Source organism: Armigeres subalbatus, chromosome 2, assembly GCF_024139115.2.
Source record: "Armigeres subalbatus isolate Guangzhou_Male chromosome 2, GZ_Asu_2, whole genome shotgun sequence".
Lineage (NCBI taxonomy): Eukaryota > Metazoa > Arthropoda > Insecta > Diptera > Culicidae > Armigeres > Armigeres subalbatus.
The window spans coordinates 317,052,979-317,074,798 of record NC_085140.1 but is presented as its reverse complement, the minus strand read 5'-3'; the positions used below and the strand labels follow the sequence as shown (position 1 = coordinate 317,074,798).

Here is a 21,820-nt window from a genome sequence, read left to right as displayed (position 1 = left end):
GCCAAGAGCTGCCATTTCCCTGATCCTTATTCAACAGCGCTGTTTGTACCTGTCGGTGGATTTCCAAACTCTCAGCTACATCGAGTTTCCATGGGAAAGACATTTCTTAAGATTTTAATATTTGATGCCGTAATTGGGTGATTTTCCTTATACACATGCTCTGCTACCTTAGATCTAAATTCGTAATGTAATCCCTTATCGTTTTCTCTTTTCGCCTTACTCACTTCCGCCATATGTTCCTTGAACCTTATATCTAATGATCTTTTTGTTTGGCCTACATAGATTTTTCACATTGGGAACAACTTATCTTATAAACGCCTGCCTTATTCAACATTTCTACTTTATCCTTAGTTGAACCCAATAGAGACCTGAGTTGGTTGCTTCTACTGGAGAATACTAGATCGATGCCGAATTTCCTTAGTCGAGGGCGTAGCTGGTTGGTGATGTGTTTATCATATGGGACCGAAACTCTTTTCAGCGGCTCCTCTATCGGTGTCAGCGTTGTACATATGTCCATTTCGTCGTAGGGTCCTTTCCTTCTTGTTGATGATCGCTCGTATAGTCCTCTCCTGGTATCCGTTGATCTTCGCTGTTTCCAAGATGTATTGTAGTTCCTTCGTTTTTCCTTCTTCGCTCAGGGGTATCGTCTGCATCCTGTGGATCATGTGATGAAATGCTGCCATTTTATGTTGGTACGAATGGTTCGATGTATATGGGATGACTCTCATGGTGTTCGTGGGCTTCCTGTAGATTTCGAGGCTCAATGTTGTATTTGCTTCCCTGATGACTAGTAGATCCAAGAAAGGTAGTTTACCTTCTTTTTCCTCTTCGAAGGTAAATTTGATGTCCTTATGCACGTTGTTTATCGCTTCCAAAATCCTGGGTAGATCCTTTCGGTTGATGATGCTGAAAATATCGTCGACGTATCTCCACCACTTCTGGGGTAGTATTCCTTGTTCTTGTAAGTTGTTCTCCAGATTCGCCATGAACAGTTCGCACAAAAACGGTGATAGCGGATTTCCCATCGGTGCTCCTTTCGTCTGTTTGTAGTAGTTGCCACGAAATGTGAAGTAGTTCTCCGTCATGCATAGCCTTGCCAGATTTAGGTACATCTTCACCTTTCCTCGCCATGTTGTTTCCGTCCTTTGTGTTAGCAGCCAATCCTCTAGAAGATTCAGAGCATCTTTCACTGGAACGCTAGGGAACAATGCCGCTACGTCGAATGATATCATTGTGTCCTCTTCTACGATGCGTCCCGAATTCAACAGCTTCTGGGTGAACTCCTGGGTGTTCAGGACTGACCTGCTGGGGAATGGTGTCGGCATACTTTGGAACTCCTTCACTAACCATTTGGCCAGGTTTTGGATAGGGGAGCCTACTGATGAAACTATCTCTCGCATCACCTTCCCGGGTTTATGGATCTTTGGTAATCCTTTAATACTTAGTAGCACCGGATTTGCTTCTCCGATGATTGCCTTACACTCCTTTATCGTTTTTTCCGTGAGTTTTATTAATCTTGGTAGCGGATCCACTCTCAAATGTCTATAAGGTCCTCCGTTGATTTTCGTCGTCATCTGTTCGTCGTAGTCCTCTTTATCCATTACCACTACTGCGTTTCCCTTATCGGCTTTACGTAGTATACTGGTTTTCCTTAAGCTCCTTTAGAATCCTCCTTTCGTCATGGTTCGTTGTCCCGCGCCGTCCTTCTTTGATGGCGTCTGCCACGATGTTCCTCGCTGTATTTTGATCCTGTTGCTCGATGTTTCCGGGAAATCGCTGTCTCCATTTCCCCGATGATCTGTTCCACGTCTGATTTCTGTGTGATCGCATACCCCAGTCCCTTGTTGAGGTGAGCTAGTTGTTTCCTCCGTAAACTGCTGTGTCGAACGGTTCACGACGAATCCTTCGATGATCTGTACGGTGGGTTTGTCAGTACGGATTTCCTCTGCTGATTTCACTCGCAATTTGTTCAGTTTTTTCCTGTGCAGTCTCCGCTTCCGGTCTGATTCACATTCTTCTGCCCTCTTTACCTTCTTCAAAAACAGGTCGAATGATTCCGGGTTATCCTTCGCTAACTTCAAATGCATATTGTAGCACTCCAAAGTCACTCGTTCTAATTTAGCGTAATGCCTCTTTATCGATGTCTTCATGAACTCGGACTCTGCTTTCTTATTAATACTTTTTGGTACATGAGATCCCATCTTAATCTTATGGCTGACGGGTGTCAGCTTCTCTTTTAGGCACTTCTTAAGGAAGGCCACGTCCTTATTAATACTAGCGATTGTTCTCCTCAAATTGAGAAAAGTATTTCGCTCATGCCGCTCGGATGCCATTTTCAGAAAAATATATTAAGCTCTTTTAGTGGAATGTATTAAACCGTCTAAGACGAATTAAGTACTGTCCATTTACTACCCCAGAAGTGGTGGAGATACGTCGACGATATTTTCAGCATCATCAACCGAAAGGATCTACCCAGGATTTTGGAAGCGATAAACAACGTGCATAAGGACATCAAATTTACCTTCGAAGAGGAAAAAGAAGGTAAACTACCTTTCTTGGATCTACTAGTCATCAGGGAAGCAAATACAACATTGAGCCTCGAAATCTACAGGAAGCCCACGAACACCATGAGAGTCATCCCATATACATCGAACCATTCGTACCAACATAAAATGGCAGCATTTCATCACATGATCCACAGGATGCAGACGATACCCCTGAGCGAAGAAGGAAATCCAAGGAACTACAATACATCTTGGAAACAGCTAAGATCAACGGATACCAGGAGAGGACTATACGAGCGACCATCCACAGGAAGGAAAGGACCTGACGACGAAATGGACATATGTACAACGCTGACGCCGATAGAGGAGCCGCTGAAAAGAGTTTCGGTCCCATATGATAAACACATCACCAACCAGCTACGCCCTCGACTAAGGAAATTCGGCATCGATCTAGTATTCTCCAGTAGAAGCAACCAACTCAAGTCTCTATTGGGTTCAACGAAGGATAAAGTAGAAATGTTGAATAAGGCAGGCGTTTATAAGATAAGTTGTTCCCAATGTGAAAAAATCTATGTAGGCCAAACAAAAGATCATTAGATATAAGGTTCAAGGAACATATGGCGGAAGTGAGTAAGGCGAAAAGAGAAAACGATAAGGGATTACATTACGAATTTAGATCTAAGGTAGCAGAGCATGTGTATAAGGAAAATCACCCAATTACGGCATCAAATATTAAAATCTTAAGAAATGTCTCTTCCCCATGGAAACTCGATGTAGCTGAGAGTTTGGAAATCCACCGACAGGTACAAACAGCGCTGTTGAATAAGGATCAGGGAAATGGCAGCTCTTAGCTCTTCAAGTTTCTACCTAAACAATAAAGTAATTTACAGTATAGGTAAATAAAGTAGGCAAATAAGATTAGATTAGGTACCTAGCGTAGTATAAATAGTGTAAGTTGCGATTGTTTTCTTCAAGTCGAGTCGAGTACAAGACACTGAAGACGACCACACAGTTGTGGTCGAAATACGTATCTGCAAAGATAACGAAAATTAACTAGTGGAATTAAATGGACAGTACTTAATTCGTCTTAAAAGAAAAATTATTGATTTTGTCGATGCTGCCAAGTTCGTGGTCTATTCAGGATGCCATTGATGAGTTCAAAACCAATAGAAATACAGTAAAAGAGGCAAAACAATTGAAGAATAACTGTCTTTCAACCAAAAATACTAGGTCTAGTACTGCATTAACAGATGAGACAAAAGAAATAGTAGTTCAATATTTTGAAGATGATGAAGTAAGTCGAGCTATGCCTGGTCAAAAAGATTAAGTATCAGTAAAAAAGATGGAAAGCGTCAAGCAATTCAAAAACGATTAATGATGACGACTTTGAAAGAAGCGTACACACGCTTCAAGGAAATTCACGATAATATTAAAATAGGTTTTTCCTCATTTGCAAGCCTTCGGCCAAGGCAATGTAAGCTTCTTTCCAATTCAGGAACACATAATGTGTGTGTGTGCACAACCCATGAGAATATTAATCTTATTTTACATAGTTTGAAAAGAATCAATTTAACAAAGGATATTAAAATGTTAACTGGTAGTCTTTTGTGTGAAAATACAACATCAAATTGCTATCTACGATCTTGTTCGGATTGTCCAGATTCTTCATCATTGGAAAATACTTTATTCGCTGAGTTTGAAGAAAAATATATTGATCAGTTATCATTTGAGCAATGGGTGACCACGGATAGGTGTGACATAGAAACTATTGTAAAACCTGTAGATGAGTTTGTGTCATATTTTTGCTTGAAATTAGAAAGTTTAATCCCTCACGATTTCATTAAAACAGAACAATCCAGCTTTTTAAAAATACGAAAAATACATTACAAAATGGTGAATTTTTAGTCATTTGTGATTTTTCTGAAAATTACAGCTTTGTATTGCAAGATGAAGTGCAGTCCCATCACTGGAACGTACAACAAGCTACAATTCATCCATTCGTTATTTATTTTAATGGAAGTACGCAAATTGAACACTTAAGTTTTATTATAATTTCCGAAGATTTAAGACACGATTCAGTATCCGTAAACTTGTTCATTGAAAAAATGATTAACTTTTACGCGTTGATAAGCATAAAGAAGTCAAAAGATATATTTCATGTCTGATGGAGCAGCGTCGCAGTACAAAATCGTAAGAATTTTTCGAGCCTATGTCAATTTAAATCAATGTACGGAATTGATGCAGAATGGCATTTTTGCTACATCACATGGCAAAGGTCCTTGTGATGCTATTGGAGGAACAATAAAGCGCATGGCCACAAGAGCAAGTTTAGCCAAACAACGTGAGCATCCAATTAAAACTGCGAAAGAACTTTTGATTGGGCAAATCGTAGAAAAGAAAAGATTTAACCAAATTATCATTTTGTTTTACTACTACTGAAGAGTACGAAATAAAGGCTTCAGAGCTCAGCGAGCAATTTAATAACGCGAAAACGATCCAAGGAACCCAAAAATTTCACTGTTTCATTCCATTGTCGGAAAATAAAATTAAAGCAAAACTATACTCAAACTGTGCTGATAATAATTCAAAAGTGTTCGATATTTTAAAAAATTTGAATAAAAATAAATAAAAAATAAGTATTAATAAACTGTTTTCATGATATCATAACCCATACCAAAATTCAAACCCAAAACTCTTCATTTCATTTCATTTATTTAGTTAACATCTAAACAGATAACACTGAATCAACAATTTGACGCCACAATGCACGGTTCGAGGCCGCATCTCTCCATCCTCGGATACGCCCCACGCTCGCCAAGTCGTTCTGCACCTGGTCTGCCCATCTCGCTCGCTGCGCTCCACGCCGTCTCGTACCTGCCGGATCGGAAGCGAACACCATCTTTGCAGGGTTGCTGTCCGGCATTCTTGCAACATGTCCTGCCCATCGTACCCTTCCGGCTTTAGCCACCTTCTGGATACTGGGTTCGCCGTAGAGTTGGGCGAGCTCATGGTTCATTCTTCGCCGCCACACACCGTCTTCTTGCACACCGCCAAAGATGGTCCTAAGCACCCGTCTCTCGAATACTCCGAGTGCTTGCAAGTCCTCCTCGAGCATTGTCCATGTTTCATGTCCGTAGAGGACTACCGGTCTTATTAACGTCTTGTACATGACACATTTGGTGCGGTGGCGAATCTTTTTCGACCGCAGTTTCTTCTGGAGCCCGTAGTAGGCCCGACTTCCACAGATGATGCGCCTTCGTATTTCACGACTAACGTTGTTGTCAGCCGTTAGCAAGGATCCGAGGTAGACGAATTCCTCGACCACCTCGAAGGTATCCCCGTCTATCGTAACACTGCTTCCCAGGCGGGCCCTGTCGCGCTCGGTTCCGCCCACAAGCATGTACTTTGTCTTTGACGCATTCACCACCAGTCCAACTTTTGTTGCTTCACGTTTCAGGCGGGTGTACAGTTCTGCCACCTTTGCAAATGTTCGGCCGACAATGTCCATGTCATCCGCGAAGCAAATAAATTGACTGGATCTGTTGAAAATCGTACCCCGGCTGTTACACCCGGCTCTCCGCATGACACCTTCTAGCGCAATGTTGAACAACAGGCACGAAAGTCCATCACCTTGTCTTAGTCCCCGGCGCGATTCGAACGAACTGGAGTGTTCGCCCGAAATCTTCACACAGTTTTGCACACCATCCACCGTTGCTTTGATCAGTCTGGTAAGCTTCCCAGGGAAGCTGTTCTCGTCCATAATTTTCCATAGCTCTACGCGGTCTATACTGTCGTATGCCGCCTTGAAATCAACGAACAGATGGTGCGTTGGGACCTGGTATTCACGGCATTTTTGAAGGATTTGCCGTACAGTAAAGATCTGGTCCGTTGTCGAGCGGCCGTCAACGAAGCCGGCTTGATAACTTCCCACGAACTCGTTCACTAATGGTGACAGACGACGGAAGATGATCTGGGATATCACTTTGTAGGCGGCATTACGGCTGCTGATCGCTCGAAAGCTCACACACTCCAGTTTGTCGCCTTTCTTGTAGATGGGGCATATAACCCCTTCCTTCCACTCCTCCGGTAGCTGTTCGGTTTCCCAGATTCTGACTATCAGTTTGTGCAGGCAAGTGGCCAGCTTTTCCGGGCCCATCTTGATGAGCTCAGCTCCGATACCATCCTTACCAGCTGATTTATTGGTCTTTAGCTGTTGAATGGCATCCTTAACTTCCCTCAAGGTGGGGGCTGGTTGGCTTCCATCGTCCGCTGAACTGACGTAGTCATCTCCTCCGCTGCCTTGACTTTCACTGCCTGTACTCTCAGCGCCATTCAGATGTTCCTCGTAGTGCTGCTTCCACCTTTCGATCACCACACGTTCGTCCGTCAAGATGCTCCCATCCTTATCCCGGCACATTTCGGCTCGCGGCACGAAGCCTTTGCGGGATGCGTTGAGCTTCTGATAGAACTTGCGTGTATCTTGAGAACGGCACAGCTGTTCCATCTCCTCGCACTCCGCTTCTTCCAGGCGGCGTTTCTTCTCCTGAAAAAGGCGGGTCTGCTGTCTCCGCTTCCGTCTATAACGTTCCACGTTCTGCCGGGTACCTTGCTGCAGCGCAACCGCCCGCGCTGCGTCCTTCTCCTCCAGAATCTGTCTGCACTCTTCGTCGAACCAATCGTTCCGTCGACTTCGACCCATATACCCGACGTTGTTCTCCGCTGCGTCGTTAATGGTTGCTTTAACTGTACTCCAGCAGTCCTCAAGAGGGGCCCCATCGAGGCTCACCCTCTTCCGGCAACGCTGCCTCGAGATGCTGCGCGTATGCAGTGGCGACATCAGGTTGCTTCAGTCGCTCTAGGTCGTACCGCGGCGGTCGTCGGTACCGAACATTGTTGATGACGGATAGTTTTGGGCGCAGTTTAACCATCACCAGATAGTGGTCAGAGTCGATGTTAGCGCCACGATATGTCCTGACGTCGATAATGTCGGAGAAGTGCCGTCCATCAATCAGAACGTGGTCGATTTGTGATTCTGTCTGCAGTGGTGATCTCCAGGTGTACCGATACGGGAGGCTGTGTTGGAAGTAGGTGCTACGAATGGCCATATTCTTGGAGGCGGCGAAATCAATTAGTCGTAGGCCGTTTTCGTTCGTCAGCCGGTGAGCGCTGAACTTTCCAATAGTCGGTCTAAACTCCTCCTCTTGGCCAACCTGAGCGTTCAAATCTCCTATGATGATTTTGACGTCGTGTCTTGGGCAGCTGTCGTACTCACGTTCCAGCTGCGCGTAGAATGCGTCCTTATCATCATCAGTGCTTCCGGAGTGTGGGCTATGGACGTTGATTATGCTGAAGTTGAAGAACCGGCCTTTGATCCTCAACCTGCACATTCTTTCATTGATCGGCCACCACCCGATCACGCGCCTTTGCATATCGCCCATCACTATGAAAGCTGTTCCCAGCTCGTGTGTTGCCGCAGCTCTGGTAGATGGTATGATTACCTCTAAACGTTCGCACCATTGATCCCTTCCAACAAACCTCCTGCAGCGCTACGATGCCGAATCCACGGTCCTTGAGCACATCGGCGAGTATGCGTGTGCTCCCGATGAAGTTGAGAGATTTGCAGTTCCACGAACCGAGTTTCCAATCGCTAGTCCCTTTTCGTCGCAGTGGTCTTCGCCGATGGTTCCGGTCCGTACTCTCTTGTTGATTGTTCGTTGCTTATGATTTTTAAAGGCTGGCTTGCAGGGCCTGACACCAAACCCCTAAATTTCCGGAGGACCATTCCTCCTTATTTCCGGTGGACCATGGTGCACAGTTTCACTTTAGAGTCCCTCGCTGGCACTCGGACGATGATCAGCCGCCCCTAACATGGAGAACAGACGCTGTTGTGAGCCGATCCTGACATGGAGAACAGACGCTCAATAAGATTTGCACCTCGGAAGAGCAAACCCCCTTCCCTGTCAGCATACGACCATAGTTCCCACCGGGGTTGGTTACCCGATCTTCCCTAAGGTTGCTCGTATCCCGGCCAGCACCGCGGGGAGGTAGGGATAGGAGTTGCTGGGTAAGAGGCTAAGGACCGCGAGATGGGGTCTATTTTATTCCTTCAGGTACGCGAAGTACCAATGGTACGCTTTACCCAGCATTTGCCGTGCCACCAAAACTCTTAGAGTTTCTATAACAACATTGTGTAACTGCCACATTTAATTTAATACTTAGGATAATATTAATTCATTTTATTTATTTATACATATAATATTTATACATATAATATACATAATATCGATGAATACATAAATATGGAATATCATAAAAACAACTTGTTTAACTCACGAAAGGCCCTTAACAATAAAATCAGCATCAAACTGCAATTCTCGAAAAAAACAAACGGAATTTTTTTTTTGCTTGCTATATGTCAAAATTGTGAAATGTTTGAAATGTCATAACGTTTTGTTTATTAGTTTACCATCACCAAATTTTAATGGTAGATAGCTAATATAATGGACCGTTTTCCCTAAAAAATTACGTTCGAAAAAGATAGGGTTTTGAGATATTTGAGTTTTTGTGACAAAAATGATATTTTTAAAGGCAAAAAAATTTTTTTACTGTGCACATTTTCTTAAGAATCACCATTTAGTTGTCTAACTTTGCTGAAAAAATCATAACAATCGAACATTCCGTTTTTGCTGTGCAGCTTTTTAAATATTTTTGAACCATTTTCACATACACCCTTTTGAAAAGTTAGTCGTGACTCAATATGAAGATTTGATATCGAAAAATGACGATTTAGATGAAATTGGAAAACTGTGCAACGTTTCAACTCAATAGAAAATCATGAATTAAAAATTTTCTTAAATTTTGATGCTGTTGCTTGGAATCGCTCTAGAGCTGTCTTGATCAACTTCACCCCAAACCAGATTACTCAAAAAATGTGTGATAATTTAATTTATTTTAATAAATGCGAATGCATTTCAGAAAACTAAAATTGTTGATTATTGCAACGTATAGCAGTACATGTTTTGAAAATATTTGTTTCGATTTAAAATGTAAACACACATTGTTATTGCATGTTTTGTCTTAAAAATGATCATCTTCCCCCCAGTTGACGGTACCATAAAAGGCATGTATAACTATTCAAATTGGCCGGAAGAAGTCTGGTTACGCGTGAAGTTCTTGAGGATTGTTCAAGTGTTCTCTTGGATACCCATGAACATATGCAATGAAAACGGTATATTCTATGTACCACAAAGGGCATATGCCACTTTTGAAACAGTCCGAAAGGTATCTGGTTACATGTGAAGATCCTGAGGCCTATTCTAGCATTTTCTTGGAAGACCATAAACATGTGCAATGAACGTATTCTATTCTATGTATCACAAAGGGCATGTACCACTTTTGAAACAAGCCAAAAGATCTCTGGGTACCCATGCAGATTTAAAGGCCTATTCGAGGGTTTTCTTGGATGACCATGAACCTATGCAATCGACGCAATCTATTATATGTGCCACAAAGGGCATGTAACACTTTTGAAAAAATCTGAAAGATCTTTGGTCACGCGTGTACATCTTAAGGCCTTTTCCAGGGTTTTCTTGGATGACTATGAACATATGCAATAAAGGCGTTCTATTCTATATACCACAAAGGGCATGTACCAGTTTTGAAACAATCTAAAAGATCTTTGGTTACGCGTGTAGACCTGAAGGCCTTTTCCAGGGTTTTCTTGGATAGCCATGAACATATGCAATGAAGGCACCAGAGGACTTATCCGAGAGATTTCTTCGATAGCGCAGAACATATGTAGTGATCACATTTGATTTCAAGATGCTCAAAAAGCATGTACCACTTTTGAGACAAGTCCATAGACCCATGGTTACGAGTGTAGACCTTAAGGCCTTACTCCAGAGATTTCTTGGATGACTCGGAACATATACTGTAAACGCATTCTACGCTAAGTACCACAAAAAGCATGTACCGTATTTGAATTTGCATAATAGGCCTTTGGTTACGCGAGTAGATCTTTAGGCTTTACTCCAGAGATTTCTCGGATGACTAAGACCTCATTTCAGGGATTTTTGCATTACCCGAAGCATATAATGTGAACACCTTAAATTCTAAGAAGCGCAAAGAGCTTGTAGCATATTTGAAACAGATTGAATGGCCTTTGGTTACGCGTGTAGACTCTTAAACCTTACTTCAAAGATTTCTTGTATAACCATGGGCATAAGCTGTTAACCTTGACAACTGGCAAAAAGTATTTAAGTTTCTGTTTCCAAAACTGTTAAAATTATCCAAATCGGTTGAAAATTGTTGAAGTTATGAGAATATCAATTTAGTGGAACACGGGTACCCTGTCGGCCATCCACGTGTGTTTTTTTTGTTGGCCGCATAAGGGTTAATATATTTTTCCCACTAAATTCCTGCCAAATTATTTTAAAAAAAGTATCATTTGCTGTGACATTCTGAGAATGGAAATTATTTCATTTCATTTATTCAAACTAAGGCCAGAATGGTCTCTGCAGTACATAAAATCCGTCTCCATTCATCTCCGCAAATCGTCTTCCACGGATCAAGGTGGATCTTGCTCGCTGTGCGCCTTGTCTTCATATTCCCGTCGGTTCACTATCGAGATCCATTTTCACCGGGTAATTGACCTTTCTCTTAAAACATTTTGATTCGCTCAATCGATTCTTTATTTTATTTACAATTAACTTTTCTAAAGAACCTATATTTTTAACGCCTTTAAGTATTTTTAAAATTTTCCCGATTTTGAACGAACATCGGGCGAATTTTTCAGGTCGGTTTACACGTGCATTTTTTGGTTTTTGTTTTCGATTTTTAAAATAGCTAGAGGCTTAAAAAACATGAGTTCTTAGGAAAAATTGACCCTAAATAAGCCAACGAATCGACTGAGGCAATAAAACGAGATACAATTTTTGGACGGGAAAGGTCAATTGTCCAATTGTTCTTAGTATGACATTGTGGTTTATAGGGTGGCTGTGCCAGTAATAGTGGTGTACCAGTAATAGTGGAAACTCGATTTTCGTTAGATGTAGTGCATTTTAATTTTTGCAAATTACTTCATAACATAGCGCTTGCTCAAAAATGGTGAATGTGTGCAAAAAAGTTTACAAATTTTCCGGGAAAACATCGAAAAACATCATATTTCCTTAACTTTTTGGCTCCCTTGCACCAATAATAGTGAGGCGTTCCTATAATAGTGAATCCCATAAGAAACCAATGGGATTCACTATTATAGGAACAGAAGTTAGCTAGTACCACTATTACTTGTCCATGTACCAGTTAATGGAGGAAGCTATTTTGAAAAGAAAACAGTATTTTAAAGTATCAACAATATTTTTCCTGAAGAGTAGAGAAGAACAGCTTTCTGCCAATATATTTACATGACAGGAAAAATATTCCTACCAATAGATATGAATTAAACAATTTGGACCTGTCACTAATACCACTATTACCGGTACACCGACCCTACATCGATCACCTTGGCCACCGAGTGATCCTTTAGAAATACCAGAATTACCATTTTGTCGTGAGCATGTGCCCAATTTTTCTTTTTAGGAGTTATAATTCATACATGGCCCACCTTTGGAGAAATAGCATTTTTTCACATAAATTTTCCGGGTGGACCATTAACAGACATGAGTCACAATACCAATGCCGTTCCCAAAAGGTACTTTTTTTTTCCTGTTCGGGTGTTCCACTGCGACCAGTTATTAGATCTATTGTAGCGTTACCCGTATCCTTAGTGTTTAAGTGCATGTCGAATTACTCCATTACTATTGATAAGCAATGCAGTATCGGTTTCGATACAGTTTTAGTTTTGCCTTCTCAAGAGCACCATGACAAGGTCCTGCTATTTAGACCATTTACAGAGAGAAATTCATTTGAAGGTGCGCCCCTTATCAATAGGAAATAAATCCTTTCTTGAGAAAACAGAACAGTAATACTGTTTTTGGCCATGTATCAGAGTCCTAGCCACATTCTTGTCTCGCTTCTTGAATATCACCAGTAAACGCTGAGAACCCGGGATCTAGCTCTGTCTACAAGACAATTTCAAGCTAGAGAATTTGTTCAGTAATAAGAAATTCCGTGTGTTCCTCTCACTACCATTGTTCACCAGTTCAAGAAGAGTTAGTACGTATTTAAACCCCTAACTCGATTTTTCCAGCAGTCAGTTCAGCCTAGGGACGGGTACCGAGGTTTTTTAACTAATTGCTTGAAAAGTTGTTTCCGCTGCATACAGTTTAGCCTCAAACGAGAGGAATTCGAGTCTTTCCACTGTCTGCAAGGTAACATTAATTATGTTTTATTTCTGAGACTGCTGTTGGTAGCGGGAACTAAATACGATGAATCCTTAATTACCACAACTCATTGCCCTAGCTAGAAAATGGATTAAGCTAGGGCTCTGTTTGGTAGATCTTACACCGCAACACACTACGTCAAAGTGATCTACCGTGTTACGGGATCAGAATGTACTTACAAATGCTTCTAAAAATGCTTCTAAAAATCTCGGTGCTTTGAAATTAAATTCATGAATTGGCCATTTTTATGAATGTTGTTAATTTTGGTTCCCTTAAAAAAGCGAGAAATGCACTGTTACTACTAGGTGGATTAATCTAGCTTTTTATATAAGTCTGGTAAATACTGGATACGTTACGACTGCGTTTGGGTTAATGGGGGTAAAAATGTGACTTCGGATAATCAAGTCCGCCATGCAAATAGAAATAAATAGAAGAAAAATAATCATTAGCAAAACTACGGAGTGTCAAAATGTCGACTCAATGTACTGACCATGGATAAAAATACCTATCGTAACAAAAGCATTTTTCATAATCCTAGATTAAATTATAAGCATTGTAACTGAAACAGTAGGGTATCCAATCATGGTTTGCACCAAATAACGGGTTCCAGATGAGCCTTCAAAACAAAGTTGATTTATTTCATTAACCTTTTGTCTGTGCTCTGGGGTCAATATGACCCCAGGCCACTTTGAGTGGCTGCCATTTTTTTAGTTTTCAACCGATTCTCCTAATTTTTGGTAGTTTGGTAAAACTCGCCAAGATTTGTCTCCTAGGTGCAAATTCGCTTGAAAAATCTTGAAAATATGCGCTACAGTGTACTTTTTTCAAAAAACTTACGTTGTCTGTGCTCTGGGGTCAAATTGACCCCAAATTGAAATTGCTATAACTTTTCTAATGTTCGGCCGATTTTGGATTTTGGGGCTGTTTCGAAAGATAATTTAATCATCTTTCCGGTCGTTACTAAAGATTGACTATAGGTGGGCGGGTACATCGCGGGGAGGGGTTTTCGTAAAAAGGGTACAAAAACAGTGATTTTTCATGCTTATTTTACTTATATCTGAAAATCCTACCCATTTTGAACTGCACCTTTTCAAAAAGGTTATGCAGGAAGGTGTGTCCTTTGACATGAGGCATTGATTAGATTACAGCTTGGTAGCTAGGTGGCAGTATATTTGAATTCGTTATTTTAGACTACTCAAGTAATTCCGATATATGGAATTTTCCTCATTGTAAATATTCTTATCGCACAAATTTGAAATTTGTAAAGATGACGTCTTTAACAAATTTCGTCTGGTGGACAGTCCATCTTTCGGAATAAATAATTAGGAAATTTACAAATAGGCGGCGTTAGTGTACTTGCAATATTCTTGCATATTTGAAATATTGCTTTAGCTTGAGATCCCTCATACCTACACCCAAGTTGTATTCGGCAACATTGTTCAGGATGTCCAGGACTACAAAGCGGTGCTCAATACACATAATGAACACTTCTTCCAATATGCGACGCTAGTGAGCTGTTATATTTAGGTATATTGTTCCATGTGAGATTTGATGGATTTTGGTTTGTAGCATTTTTTGCAAACGTGAATGTTGTGGTAGAGTTCATCAAAAGTTTTCTTTGTATTCAACCTGCTCCAGCGATGCTGCAAATAATAGAATGTGTTCACAGAATATGTTTCAGGTCATCCAAGAAAACCCTGGAATTCAGACCTTTGGGTCTACATGCGTAACCAAAGATCAGCCAATTTGCCGCCTAGTTGTAAAATTCCTAATTATTACTTCCGTCACAAGACAGTCCATTCCCACTAGACGACCTTTGATCAAGACGCCATTTTAACAAATTTTAAATTTGTGCGATAAGAATATTTACACTGAGGAGAATTCTACATATCGGAATATCTTGAGTAGTCTAAAATAATGAATTCAAATATACCACCACCTGGCGGCCAAGTTCTAAACTTATCAACGCCTCATGCCAAAGCACACGCCTTCCTGCATAACCTTTTTAAAAAAGGTGCAGTTCAAAATGGGTAGGATTTTCGGATATAAGTGAAATAATCATGAAAAATCACTGTTTTTGTACCCTTGTTCACTAAAACCCCTCCCCGCGATGTACCCTCTTATCAATAGTCAATATTTGTCTACGACCTGAAAGATGATTAAATTATCTTTCGAAACAGCCCAAAAAATCCAAAATCGGCCAAACAATGAAAAAGTTATAGCAATTTCAATTTGGGGTCAATTTGACCCCAGAGCACAGACAACGTAAGTTTTTTGGAGCACAGACAGAAGGTTAAAGAGACATGTTACAACTGCGATTTCTAGTTTATATGGAAGCTTAGTTCATTATCTTTCTAAAAACATACTGCATTCACATATTTATGCTTAGTTTCATTGAAAATACTTAATAATTATATAACTTTGATTCGTACCATGGTTTGAACTACACTGTTCATGGTTTGAACTAAATTCGTACCATGGTTTGAACAATTGGCAGCAGCTCCTAAATATAATACTAATTATATGCATGAAATGCTGAGGAAACCTATAGAAAAGCAAATTTGTTTTACTATTCATCTTCTCGCATTAGATTAGTAACTCGAAAAATGTGAAAATCGTCAAAATTATCGACATGAAAATTGCGGTTTTTTCATATTGGAAATGTAAAAAAAATCTCCAGCTAGATCCATGCAGCGCTCTAGCGGACAGCAGAAGAATATGACTCCATTCACAAGTTCAAACCATGATCAGTTTTTACCTTGTATAAATGTTACTATTTTAACTATTTAAAACTCTTTCTAAATTGTATGATGATGTCAATCGATTACAGATAAAAATGGCTTTCTTTTGATATATTGATCTCACTCCTGTGTCATAAAATGCGTCCTTCACGAGCTTTTTGAAATTTTGCCACTGGTAGGGGTGATTTAGCGCAAATTCAGGACATTTTTAAATCGCTCAATTTTATTACTTAAACAATATGTACGCATGTTTAAATGAACTGTATCACTTACAGTATACCTAAATATGCCATTCATATTGTTTAGGTTCATTTCCTTCTAATGAGATGGTAATTTTTACTGATTTCAAAATGGTTCAAACCATGATACGCTTTTCACTAGTTCAAACCATGATTGGATACCCTAATTCAAAAGTACGCCGTCATCATCAATGATGAACAATTCAATGAATTTTTAAATGCAAAAAAAAACTTATTGATGGAGTGATATGTGTTTAATATAGATCAAAACTATAAGGGGCACCCCTATTATCGGTTGTACGAACTGTAGACGCATGACTACTTAGTTAAGTAGAACCCGACGCTTCTAAAAATGTATTTAACCACAAAATTTACTAGACTGGCCGCATATAATATTGGTCTTCAACTCAATACAACCAGCCCTCTGTGACTTTACAATGTATTAAAATGGCAAGCAAGACCATGCTGAGGGTGGCTGGGTTCGATTCCCGGTGCCGGTCTAGCCAATTTTCGGATTGGAAATTGTCTCGACTGCCCTGGGCATAAAAAAGTATCATCATGCTAGCCTCATGATATACGAATGCAAAAATGGTAACCTGGCTTAGAAACCTCGCAGTTAATAACTGTGGAAGTGCTTAATGAACACTAAGCTGCGAGGCAGCTCTGTCCCAGTGTGGGGATGAAATGCCAATAAGAAGAAGAAGAAAACTGGCAAAATCCTGCATGAGCAGCCTTTTATCGTCTTGTTTAGTGTTATGACCCATCATCTTACGACCGAGCCAAAACGGACGTTAGTCAATAAAAGTGTATATCAAGAAATAGTACAATCTTTTCGCAAATTTATACTCCGCAGGCAAAATCAGATCTTGACATAACATTTTAAAGCATTTTACCACAAAAGAATCTATTTTCGATTTTTCAAGGCTCATGGGAAAAACTGAATTTGCATAAATGACAGAACTTAAATCCATTAAATGTACCTCTAAACCATGCCTGATTAAGTTCTAATTTAGCATGAGGCTATATTTTGAAAAATTCAACACATTTTTTTTGAACGAAACAACAAATATTCACTAAAATCACTTCGGAGGGTTAGCTCTTCTAAATATATCATAATTTCCATTTTAGTTTTAAAGTTCCAATCGAAGTCTAACTAATTATCCCTTCTTTCCCCTTTTACAGATATTACCTGCTAGTAGCAGATCGGGCGTGGCACAACCAGTGTCTACGCTGTTGCAAGTGCCTCGCCAACTTGGAAACGGAACTAAGTTGTTACGCCCGCGAGGGCAACATCTACTGCAAGGATGACTACTACCGGTAAGTGGATCGATGGACCGTTCCTTCCAAAACTTTCCCTACCAGTCAGTCAGTGAAACCATTTTCCCGTCGGTATCACTTTGACTTCGGGGGCCACAACGAGACCTCATCACCGCATTGCTGTCACTGCTGCTCGTTGGCTTTCAGTTGCTTTTTTTTTCGGTTCACCATTAATTGATGGCAGGAAAAGCGTTTCAAATATGCAATAACCGTTGGTATGAAAATAGTAATTGCTATCGGGCTACCGCGCGACGATGGCTGCCCTGTGGAAATGTATCGCGCGCAAGCATAACAAACGATAACTGCACGCATTTTCATGCGCCATTTGCACGCTCCTTACAATTATCGCTAATTATGGTACTCGTTGTAAAAATTTCAACTTGAATTGTTATTAAAGGTTTGGGCTTTTTTATCCGGGATGTTTTATTTTTGTTGTAGATACTTATTTTTAAGAGAGCAGAAAAAATGGGATGGTTAGAGTTGGTGATTCTGGTTGAGCTGGCAGAAGTTATTTTGTAACATACACGCTTCATAATAGGACAGAAATTTGTATAAAAAGTTTTTACATAGTTACTAAAGAGAATGTTCTCTCAAACATATCATAAGAAGGTTTTTATTTTTCTTGTGCACCAAAAATTAACCTATTTAAATTCATATATATTCACCTTTCTTACATGTATGCGCTTTTATATCACTTCATGAATAAAAATATATTGCCTATAAGAAAATGCAAACGTTGTCTTCCAACAGAAAAAAATCAACCCAACCAGCGAATGCCAGATTTTCTTATAATTCTGTGGAAGATACCACAACCAGAATAAGAAATGGACATATGTATGCTAAATTGGTAGGCTCTTACACAAAAAATGTATGGTCTATATTTACAGGTATTGGAAGAAAAGTTTGATTTTGAGTTCATGTGAAATATTTGATTAGGAAACTAGCAATTTCGTTTATGCCCAGCTCTTACACAAATTTTATACAGAATTATAAGAAAACGTTGGTTGGGTGTATTGAAAGTAATGAAAATATTATATATAGTTGTAGTTGAATTATTTTGGTTCCTTTCCAATGGAACAAAAAAGAAACTGAATTTTTTTTATATTGTTTTTCGACTGTGAACCTGCATAAATCCCAAATCTATGGAACCATACAGTCACTCTCAAAATTGAGCGTACAGCATGGATTAGATGAATATATTCGAAAATTCCAAAGGAAATTTAATTGTTGGCTCGGTTGTTTTTAATGCATTTCAATATTGATTCCTTCCTTCAATGTATGCGTACATAAAATGGTTGAAATTTTTTCTCTAAAGTTCATTTATTTGAAAATAATCTCAAAATACGCCTATTGGATGTGACAAAACTGAGCGAACAGCGAATTTTTTTCTCTAAAATTTCTTATTATAAACACGATTCATGTATTTTAATATTGTTTTTTCATGATTATATTTATAATAATAAACATCCGCTACTTAAACATTCAATGTTTTGAAATTAAACCATGTTTTAATCAAAATGGCGAACAAGTAAGATGTTTAAACAATGCTATTTAACAATTCAATGCTGCTGGGCAAAATAGATGCTTTAAGATATGGATTAAACCGGCATCGTGTCTTATATATGATAGATAATCGAAATCGAGCGAGACATACGATAAATTTGGGAGAATTCAGTCGGTAAATGATGAAAACAGATGTAAACATGCAGAGAAAACGACAAATGTTGGGAATGGCATATTTCAAATTAAGTAGGGGAAGTGTACCGGTTTTGGCCAACTTAGTGCCTATTTTGGCCAACCCTGAAAAATACATATTTTTCCAAAATAATCGATCAGTTAAAAGCAGCGTTGAATCGTGAGGGATATATCTCTTGTTGGAACTAAAAAAACCCTTCCGAATTGCTTTATTTTTGGAGTTATTCGCAGAATTGGCCAAATTAGGAACATGGCCAAAACCGGTACAGTTCCCCTATAACTTTATTTAAAAGTCGATGTATAGGTAGCTTATAAGCTCATCACACTCATTAATAATAATATTATGGAAAGAGCAGCACACGGATACATTATAAGATATCATTTTATGTTTGAAGACTCAGTCCCCGTAGGAACAAATTTGGTTGAATCATTTAAAATCACCAAGATATCATTAAATAAGCTGCCAAACTCTTAAAAAGTTTACTTTTGCTCGCCACATGGAAATCACCAATTGTATCCCTTTTGGTAACTGATGGTGGAGTTTAATGCAAATTTAATTATGGAATTACGATTTTAAGCTATCTTTTCAATATTCAATCAGAAATGCTCTACGGGGTTGAAAAGCATGTTTTTATGTTCGGTACCCTAACATGCACCTTGTACTTTTAGCATTTGACTGTGAATGATTGGATTCAATAATATTACTCTTAATGATAGACCTGAGCAATAATCGAGCTTTAAAACAAATTTAAGTTAAAGACATACTAAATTTGAATTATGTCATTCCTAACATTTGTCGTTTTCTCTGTATATTTACATCTGTTTTCATCATTTACCGACTGAATTTTCCCAAATTAATCGAATGTCTCGCTCGATTTCGATTATCTTTCATATATAAGATACGCTGCCGGTGAAACATACAAATTAAAGCATCTATTTTGCCCAGCAGCATTGAACTGTTAAATAACAATATTCTTACCTCACTTGTTCGCCATTTTGACCAAAACATGGTTTAATTTCAAAACATTGAATCACATTGAATGTTTAGGTAGCGGATGTTTATTATTATAAATATAATCATGAAAAAACAATATTAAAATACATTAATCGTGTTTATAATAGGAAATTTCATAGAAAAAAAATAAACTGTTCGCTCAATTTTGTCACATCTAATAGGCGTATTTTGAAATTATTTTCAAATAAATAAACTCGGGCTGCAAGTCTCCTAAATAAAGACAAAAAAAAAAATTTCAACATTTTTATGTACGCATACATTGAAGGAAGGGATGAATATTGAAATGCATTAAAAACAGCCGAGCCAACCATTTAATTTCCTTAGAAATTTTCGAATGTAGTCAACTAATCCATACTGTACGCTCAATTTTGAGAATGACTGTATCCGAATGTTGGGTGTTGAGTGCCCTTCACATTTTTATATGTCCAATGAAAATAGTATTTGTGCTATAACTTTCAAACTGATTTAATAGTTATATATCTATAACATTCTTAAAATTTCTTATTTCTATAAACTACTTTTTCGTATCCTTTTACTAGCCTGCTGTGAGATGTTTTTATTGCAACCACGCATGAAGCAAATCTATGTTCTGTCTTGTTCTTGCTTGCACGCATCCATCCGATTTTATGCATATCTAATGGGCACCTTTGAACGCAAAACCGCGACTCGTTCGCGTGTGAACAGTAGCCTACTGAGTGGAACTGCCGCCTGCTATCGAGGAAAGAAGGCGATTGTAACGCCTATCTTTTTTGCCACACCGCGTCGCGGAATATGGTTCACAGTGTAGCCAGCAGTCATGGATCGTGTAAAACTGTGTAGACATATCGGTAATAGTATTTTATGGCAAATTACTACTTTTATGACCTGTTGGAATACATGACGGTGGAGCTTGTAGATTCCAGATACGATATCGGTTTCAAGTGATTGTTGTTTTGGTTCAATTGAAAAAGTGCGGCATTGTAATACAATGATAGTAAATTTGGTCGTGTGGTTTTGGGGTATGATTGATGTATGATCCAATGTTATAACAGTTCATGTGAATAACATATCGACATAAATTGAGCAAGCAACCTAGAACCCCAAGTAACAATTATGATTTTATAATGTTCCAGGAGGTACGAAATGGAGAGTTAACATCTTGGAAGGGACGACGAACATTGTTTTGGTCCTCATAAGCTCCAATTCTCACACTACCACGGGTCTGCCGATGATAATCAACCGCCAGAAAGGGGTTACGTACTTAGTTTGTAGTGTAGCCTGGGCACTGTTCTCCTTCTGACATCAGCTGGAGTGAGGGGTTGTGACCTAGGCTTGTCTAGGATGTTGTGGGGTTAGGACTCTGTTGAACCATCATTAAAAGCTGCAAGTATTCGCCAGCAGGCCCTATCAAAGCGATCGTGTGCCGCTCAAAGCGCACTAGCGTAGTCCTGCCCAACAAACAATTCAACCTGAACAAGCTTGTTTTTTTAGCTGAAAAAGCTTATTCGCCACGAAAGAAGCTCTCCTTCAGCTTCCAATGTTTGTTGGGTGGTGTCTGGTGGAACATAAAAACAAACTTGACCCGACTGACCGAGGAGATTCGGGTCAAACAGCATCTGTTCTGGCATCCAGCAATTTAATTAGAAATGATATTCCCCGGAAGCCAAAGTCTTAGTCCGTCAACGATACTCGGCTCTGGAGATGGAAGTTGTACGCTCATATCGACGGGATAAGCGTGTGTGGATGTACTCTCTCGCGACAAAGGAGAGATCCGCAGCAACCGGGAATATTCGCATCCTACGATGCTTAAGTGGGTCGAAGATGAATGCAACGACGCCTGTGAAAGACGCGACTGGCCAGCTATTGACCTACCCAACTGATCAGCTGAAACGCTGGTTCGAGTACTTCGAATAACTTTTTCAAGTTTCAGCCAGTCCATCACCACCTCGGCATGATCTACGACTCGACGTATAACACGCGTTAATAGCGAAGCTCCATCACTGCTTGAGAT

General features: G+C 39.6%; 1 protein-coding gene across 1 annotated transcript in view; it reads left to right on the top strand.

Moving 5' to 3' along the window:
* Positions 1 to 21,820, top strand: part of LOC134216778 (LIM/homeobox protein Lhx9-like) — a 156,505-nt gene that overhangs the window by 66,329 nt on the left and 68,356 nt on the right. Inside the window, exon 3 of the mRNA XM_062695583.1 lies at positions 16,986 to 17,120. Within this exon, the coding sequence (XP_062551567.1) occupies positions 16,986 to 17,120 (135 nt within the window). The remainder of the gene's footprint in view (positions 1 to 16,985; positions 17,121 to 21,820) is intronic.